At 35.5% G+C, this 8,785-nt stretch overlaps 1 protein-coding gene across 1 annotated transcript; it reads left to right on the top strand.

Annotated features, from left to right (window-relative positions):
* The first annotated feature begins 6,600 nt into the window (after positions 1-6,600).
* On the top strand, positions 6,601-7,854 carry LOC133305241 (amino acid transporter AVT3A-like). The gene has a single exon (XM_061505435.1). The coding sequence runs from the start codon at positions 6,601-6,603 to the stop codon at positions 7,852-7,854; it is 1,254 nt and encodes a 417-aa protein (XP_061361419.1).
* The last annotated feature ends 931 nt before the right edge of the window (positions 7,855-8,785 follow it).

Consider the following 8,785-nt stretch of genomic DNA (forward strand, 5'->3'; position numbering starts at 1 on the left):
CCTCTCCCATGGATGAGACGACCCCATGGCAAAACCCAACTGGAACTCCTCATGAGCCCTATCCAGCGGAAGTCCCACGTTTGGATCATCCTGGTACCGCTCCAAGAGTCGATTCCACGGCAAAACCCGACCGGAATCCCCAAAGGATATCTCCAGCGGAAGTCTAAACCAACACACATCTACTGGCCAGAGATCACAAACAATTCACAAAACAGTAATGATGCATGAACATACATTTTCCACTCAACATCATACAACACAAAATCCAACCACAACCTTCCACTAGGTGTGGTGGAGCACACAAAGGACTAAACCCTAGTTCCAAAGGTTTACCTCAACTCCAAGCACGACGCTCCAACATGTATGCTCTAAGCTCAATCTTCCACTATCGCGTCCGTGTGAGGCAACCTATATTGATCAACAAGATTGATCATCAATCAATGCAACAATACATGGATTTCAAGGTTTCACAATTATACAATTTACGTCACCTTCAAAACTCAATGATCAACTTCATTAAATTCGCCTATCTCAATCATATTACTCATCAATTTACTCACCAACCCCACATCTTATGCATCAAGATATCATCCCTTAATTGCATACAATCTCACCTCAATTTTTCCTTCCCACACCATATGGTTCGAAATTCCTAAGGAACCACCCCACAAGGTTCTCAATCCAATTTCACACTCCTACACATCATATAATCCTATTATTTACCTATACCAACCCACAATCAATCATTCCCAACCATTCACATCCCACATTTTCATCAATTTCCACCAATTTCACTAAGTTAAAAAATCCTATATCACCATTAATTTTATTGCATAAATCATCATTATACATCATTACAAGCAATAAATTACAAAGGATTAACACCATTAAAGGTTCCTAGCTACCCCTATTCATCACACATCATCAAACCCCAAACCCATATTTATGATCTTCATAAAACTCAAAGGAAAACAAGGATTCTTACCACCAATAGCTTGCAAATGTTCTTAGGATTGATAATCAAGCCTCCACTCAAGCCAAAGCACCACCAATGGCCACCAATCTCCTCAAAATCGCCACCCCTTCACCATGGAAGATCTCCTCCCACACTCACTTTCAAGACACCCTCAAGAGAAGAAATGTACTCACAATCTCAATACAAACAACTTTGATGTTGAGACTTTTGTGATTTGGTGGCTAGATTTTAAGTTGAAAAATCAAAAAAACCTTCACCCTTCATCCATGGAGAGCGCGCACGGGATAGGAGAAGAGAGGGAAGAGAGAGAAAAGTGAGGGAAAATGGGTTTCATAACTCACTTAAGTGACTTTGTTCCTTACGTGGGTCCCACACGCGATTTAACTTTCATCAATCACTAATTTCAACTACAAATTGATAATCTACGTATTTTTTTGGTTCATTTCATTTTTTTTTGTTTCCTAAAAATACTGATAAAAATTTCACGCTTATAGGTGCGATTATATCGCAGTATTTTTACACCGGTAACGTCACTATTCATCAATTTTTCCCAAATTTGCCTATCCACTCGATTTTTCGTCCTGAGTCCGTTTTCGGCATTATTTTTGTCATTTGAGGTCTTCTACTCAATTTTTCATGCCTAGAAATACGTGTTTGGTAAATTACCATTTTGCCCTTGGTACGTATTCTGACCCTAATTTCAGAATTTTCATTAATCCTACCCTTTTAACCCACATTATCACATAACAATATATATTTAGAATTATGAGGTGTTATATTACAAGGTACATAATAACCAATGAGTGGCACATATAAGGACCAACAATGCCTTGGGGCACTTACAACCCAACTCAGTTTATAGTTATTACACAATTCATACCATATTGCTCACTTTATTTTTCCTTAACTTATTTCAATCACCAATGTCCATTTACATGCATTTTCTAAACATAATCATAATCTTAAAATAGGCCTATTGCCCTTTCATCGTATTACGCATGCTTCAAATTACACAAGGTCCAAATACAATCTTTACAATTATCCATTTACAACATAATTCATAAATCTCCAAATGCTATAAAATACTTGTATCTAGACTTAGGCAAAATAGCATGAAAAAATATGAACATAAACTCATCCTATAATAAATACCATGTTCATGCCCTAAATCTAGTCTAGGCCCAATGGCCATCAAAATGCAAAAGCATAAAGTCCTCCCACGACTCATCCTACGAGCTTCTTGCCCGCCGCTCCTGTGCCACTGCTACCTTCTGAAATAATGCCCCCAAGACGGGGTGAGATATACGAATATATCTTAGTAACCCAGAGGTTCTGGAGAATACTACGCCCAATGGCTCACTTCGATGCATATAAATAATATAAAACATCTTGAAAAACGGGATAAAGCAATGGATTTAGAGAAACTAGGGATCATAGGAATATAAAATACGACGAAGCTGGAATGGTAGCTACCAATACCACGCAACTCCCTGCCTAATGGCTTGGCATATAAGCCTACGGGTCTCATCCAAGGCGTGTTCCAAGAACATCCAACCAAGGTACCCCTCCCATCCACATACACCCGAGACTTCCTAGTGTGCTCCTATTCGGATCACACACCACGACCCTAGGTCAACTGGAACTCCTTCTCGGAGACCTATCCAGTGGAAGTCCGAAATGCCCGAAGGCAAACTGTCTATTGGCCAGAGACTCGGTACATCTAGTGTACCACTAACATACATAATAAATGCATGATCATGTTATTCTACACTACTCATATACATTTCCTACCATCACTCTCAACGGGTATGGTGGAACACACAAGGGGAACAAGCCTCAGTACCAAGAGGTTACCTTAATAAGCCTCTCCACTTAGCTCGAAAGCAGTATATTCTCTGAGCTCGTTACTCAACAGAAATGCCTACACAGAGGACATTCCCAATCACTGAAAACTCATACGAACATATGCAAGTTAACAATTATTCAAGCATTGTTCCAATCACTTACCTCAATCCCACATGGTCCAAGACCATTGGTAATCCACCGACTCACGGTTCGGGATTCAACTCAACGTACGGCAACCTACAAAAACCATGTACGAACAATCAATACACGACAATTCTATCAAATTACGAAAACGTCAAAAATCCTCCCCTACACCATGGGGACCCCTTAGTGCCTTGAGATATGTAAAATAAGTTATAAAAGTAGTTTAAATAATTATTCCGCAAAGAGTTTACAGTTACGGTCACAACTTTTATTTATTACGCTTTTATTGTTTTAAACGTTCGCATAATAAACAAAAAAATTTACTCGCATTTTTATAAATGAATTGTTGTGATTGTAACTGCGTTTAATATCATAATTAATGTTAACAATACCGGTGTACAACGGGTTGTTACACACACACAGATATATATATATATATATATATATATATATATATATATATATAGGATCCTTTGAGACCGGTGTCAAATAAAAAATTTGACACCTTATCTGAGAATTGTTAATCTTGCCTTGATGTAATGACTATAATTTATAAGCATGTGACACCGTTGATCTGCTATGATCTAACTGCTCTCAGATGAGGTGTCAAAAGATCCTACCCATACATACACACACACACATATATATATATATATATATATATATATATATATATTAAATAAGCAATAACAAAATCCATGATATTTCATTTAAAAAATCAATAATAAAATCCATTAGTCGTATTTGGAATCCTTCAAGGATTTATATATGTCGTTACTCAATGATCCATTAAATATGTTATCACTACACCATTAGATGTATGTCAAGTCCTTTACAGACTATCAAACTAATTAAAAAAATCTAAAAGTTATTGCATTCATAATAGGGAAATATGCCTCTTTTATATAACTTGACTTTGTGAGACATCAGGTGCTATAAGCTAATCATGTCTTATATTTCATGAATTTCATTTAACTTATCATCCCTTTTTGGACTATTGGTCCTAATATTCTTTATCCTTGGATAATGAATCCAACAAAACTTGTATGGCTTCATTATATTTTAGTCAATTAGCTGGATGTCGACATTTTTGTGTAGTTTGAGGTTCAAATATAAAGCAATTATATTTGCAAAAACATAATCAACATTAACTTCATATCTTTATATTTTTAGGTTTTAAGGAGATCTCATAACTTTTCAGTACTGAGACTTCATGGTAGTAAGTAGGGGTGTAAATGGGCCAAGCTGGCCTGGCCTAGCCTACAGTCCGACCTACGTTGAGCCTGACCTAGCCCGGCCTACGTTGAAAAGTAGAGTAGGTTTAGGCTTATAAGAAAGCCTTTTTTAACAAGTAGGCCATAGGCCAATTTTGTCAAGCCTGACCTAAAGCCTCGTAGGCTGGCCTATTTAATTTTTAAAAATAAAATAAAATAAAATATTATTTTAGGGTATATGATATACATTATAGAGCTGGGGTATTATGTTGACTCTTTCTTGTTTGTCATTTTTTATGAATTATGAGAAGTACTAGTGCATGCATGAATGTAACTTTGCTTAGTATATTTTTATAGTTATTTACTATTATAAAGTTTTTAATGCTCACTAATGAAATTTATATCTCGTGTAAAAAAATGCAGCAATTTATGAACACGTTAATGACTTGTAATGTCAAGCGAATATTTTAAAAATTGTTAAAAATATTTTTAAAAATATTTCACTAGGGAGGCCTACAAGGCCTGTAGGCTATATAAGGCTCTCTAATTATTAAAAATAGGTCAGGCTTGACCTATAAATAAAATCTTTAGTAGACCAATAGGTTAGATATGCTGAATATTTTTTTACGTAGGCTTAGGCTAGGAAGGTCAAAGCCCAGCCCAGCCCATTTACACCCCTAGTAGTAAGTTATAAGGAAGGTATGATATAATTATGTAGCGTAAAGTTATCCGCACAAAGTATGAGTTATATTTACAGTATATGAGTTGTTTAATTACGGAAGTGTTTTTAAAAGGGAGAATGTTTATTAACAGAAAAGAAAAAGTTTATCCGTAATTAAATTTAACTGTTGTAATTGTAACTGCACTTAATATCATACATAATGGTAACAAATCGATAATAAACGGGATGTTTCAAATATTTACATGATGGTTTATATTTTAAAATTTTTATTATAATTCTGAATCTCATGATTCGATACTATTGAACAATACACTATACGTATTGTTTAGGGTTTTTCCGAAATTTGGATTTTGATACAGAAACTATATTTTTTAGGATTTCCTTGGAGACGGTTGGGAGAACAATGGCCTTGGCATATATAAAAAATATATATGAAAAAACTACTCTTATGTTACATGTGACAATTTTCTCTCCTAACACCCTTCGATAACTGTGTCACCTTTTTCTTTTCTTTTTATTTTTCAGATGGAGAGCTTACAAATTTATCTCTATGACATGATATAACTTATCTCCTTAACATGAGATTAATAAAACTCAATATATATATATATATATATATATATATATATATATATATATATATATATATATAAGTTTCGCAAAAGAAAAATTACAATTATTAATTGCATCGGGTATTAGATAAATGGACAACCATAAAAAGAAGGGAAAAGTGTATGTCTTGACACAATTTGTGTCATTTCATTCTCACAAAGAAATGAATGAGATCCACACCTTTATTTTCTTTAGAATCGATCCTTCAAGCATCATTGACCAACTCCTTATCAATTTTGATTCATTTCAATATGAATAACAATTCAACGTATTAAATTAACTAAAAAATATAACAAGTCTGGAACAAAAGAATATATCAGCAGTCAATCAAAACAACGATTTTCTACACAAACAAACGCCCTCATGTGGAAAAGTGGTCATGTGATTATGTTATTTGATCACAACCACTCTTTTAAAAATTATACATTTTCTCTCTCTAATTTCATCATCAATGAGTGGTTGTAATCAAATAATATAACCGTATGATCACTTTTTCACATGAGATGATCCACTCCAATTTTTATTTTGTCCTCTCTCCTATGATTTATCTTTTTCTCTCACTTAAAATGACATAATTTTATATCCTTTAAAATGATATACACTTTTTCCAAAAATAAAAATAAAAATAGCAACAGCTTTTGAAATACGTTATTTTATTTTAAAAAAAAAATCAAATTTAATTCTGAAGGTATCATGAAATTTTATTTTTTTTTATTTTTTTTTGTGGGTGAGTTCAAGTTGAATCATTATCCCTTTTATTCCATTTTTTTGTATGGAGGGGCTGCAATGCAAGTTGTGAATCAAAATACCCAGTTGTATATATATGTTTTCTATTTCTCAAATTTCAACCAATAAAGCTTTCACCACATCAATGAATGCCATTTTTTTCACCACCTTCCTATATTAGCATTTGCCAAACCTTTACTTAAGGTGACACCGCACCCTCTTTCCTTCACAGCATCACACAATTTCTTCCATCTCAACATACCTTCTTCTCCTCCTCCTCCTTCCACTCTCCTGCATTTGCATTGTTGCTGCTTCTTCTGCACCCATCAATCTCCATTATTCCCCAGCCATATTTGCAGAAGCAGCACAACAACCACGTTCACAGGGTGATTCATATTCCAATGGGGTTTCATAATCGAGAAAGCTCCTCCTATTCATGTTCCTTAGGAGAAAACACACCTCTTCTTTCCAAGGCACCCCCACTTTCTTCAAAATTCAAGACCTTTGCCAACATCTTCATATCCATTGTAGGTGCTGGTGTCCTTGGCCTCCCTTATAGCTTCAAGAAAACAGGTTGGGTCATGGGGTTGCTCATGCTCTTCACGGTTGCATTCCTCACTTATTACTGCATGATGCTCCTTGTCCACACTCGTCGCAAGCTTGAATCCTTCATGGGGTTTGGCAAAATTAATTCTTTTGGCGATTTGGGATATGCCATTTGTGGCCCTGTTGGTAAATTCTCCGTTGATGCTATGATCGTGCTTTCTCAATGTGGTTTCTGTGTCAGCTACCTTATTTTCATTTCTACTACTTTGGCATATCTTGTTAGTGACACGAGTTCAGCATTGGTTTTGGGTTTGTCGCCAAAGGTCTTGTTTCTTTGGGGTTGCTTTCCTATTCAATTGGGATTGAATGCAATTCCAACTTTGACCCATTTGGCTCCTTTGAGCATATTTGCTGATGCGGTTGACATAGCAGCTAAGGTTGCGGTAATGGCTGAGGATGTGTCTGTCTTTTTGAAGAACAGGCCTCCTTTGAAGACTTTTGGGGGTTTGTCTGTGTTTTTCTATGGTATAGGTGTGGCTGTGTATGCGTTTGAAGGAATAGGAATGGTTTTGCCATTAGAATCTGAAGCTAAGGATAAGGACAAATTTGGTGGGGTTTTGGGCTTGGGGATGATGCTCATTTCTCTGTTGTATGGTGCATTTGGTGCTTTGGGATACTTTGCTTTTGGTGAAGAAACTCAAGGGATTATCACTACCAATCTAGGACAAGGAATGATAAGTGTTCTGGTGCAATTGGGTCTTTGTATCAACCTGCTCTCTACTTTTCCTTTGATGATGAATCCTGTTTATGAGGTGGTTGAGAGACGGTTATGTAACTATAAGTACTGCTTGTGGCTGAGGTGGTTGTTGGTTTTGGGAGTAAGCTTGGTAGCACTTTTTGTGCCTAATTTTGCAGATTTTTTGTCACTGGTTGGTAGTAGCATATGTGTTATTCTTAGCTTTGTATTTCCTGCTATGTTTCACTATTTGGTGTTCAAAGAGGAGTTGGGTTGGAGCTGTATGGTATGGGATGGGGCAATTGTGGTGTTTGGGTTTGTTATTGTAGTTACAGGAACCTGGTCTTCCCTAAGGGATATTCTTGAGGCTTGATAGGACCATAAAATCTCTTCTTTTACCAATTACATTAATCATGTGCTTGATAGATGGAGGTTTTTTTCATGGGGCAATCGAGGTTTCTGGGTTAATTGTTGCAGAATTGCAATTAGCAAAAGTGGGTCATCCCAGATGATCTTCCCCCAAGCCTGATTGAGTTATTAATTAGATTTGATGCTGTTCACAATTGTAGTGTTTGGTAAAATAGATGATCATGATTCACAATAAACCAACCTATTATTTCTTTTGTTGCATCCAATTGTTTTTGTTGTAACAATTGTAGCACTACAATGTTAGTATTAAAGAAAAAGATATACTATCTGCCTCAACTTTAATGCTTGAGAAATATTCCTTTCAATTACTTCCTTCCCTTCAGTTTGTCTTTTTGTACAATCTATATAACATTGTATCTATATCATGGATGCATTTGCAAATTGGGATCAAAGAGACCCTCAAGCGTTTAACACGTTTACATTGTGTACCTACATTTATACGGTGCTCGACTGCTACCTTTTCCCCTGATAAAATTTCAATGGATTGAATCATGGCTGTTTGATATATCCAGGGTTCAGCGCATCCGACAATTCTCTTAATAGGATGTGGTTGGCAAAATATTTGCCAATGACAACTCAAAGTCGAACCCAGTGACACCTTTCTTACATGTTTAATTTAAATAAAAAGAATATCGGTGTTGCGATTATGGCAAATATACCAGTCGTACAAGTAATAAAGAGAATGAGTAAAGTATAGTTCCTACGAAGATTGTCTATCAAGCAATAATTTATTTATACTATCAAAGTTGGATTGGTCTTAAGTGTTTTTCTTGAATATGATTTAATTATAAAACTGAATTTTAAACTAACAAGAACAATAATCAAGAACCAAGAATCAAGAATGGTTTGAAATCAAATAATGCAAGCGTAGCTAG

The sequence above is a fragment of the Gastrolobium bilobum genome, unplaced genomic scaffold, assembly GCF_033153095.1.
Source record: "Gastrolobium bilobum isolate Gb01-03AN ecotype WA unplaced genomic scaffold, APGP_CSIRO_Gbil_v1 utg40652, whole genome shotgun sequence".
In the NCBI taxonomy this organism is placed as follows: Eukaryota; Viridiplantae; Streptophyta; class Magnoliopsida; order Fabales; family Fabaceae; genus Gastrolobium; species Gastrolobium bilobum.

Bases quoted from the DNA above. Each gene is read 5' to 3' on its own strand.
- LOC133305241 (XM_061505435.1), top strand. From the start codon at position 6,601: ATGGGGTTTCATAATCGAGAAAGCTCCTCCTATTCATGTTCCTTAGGA.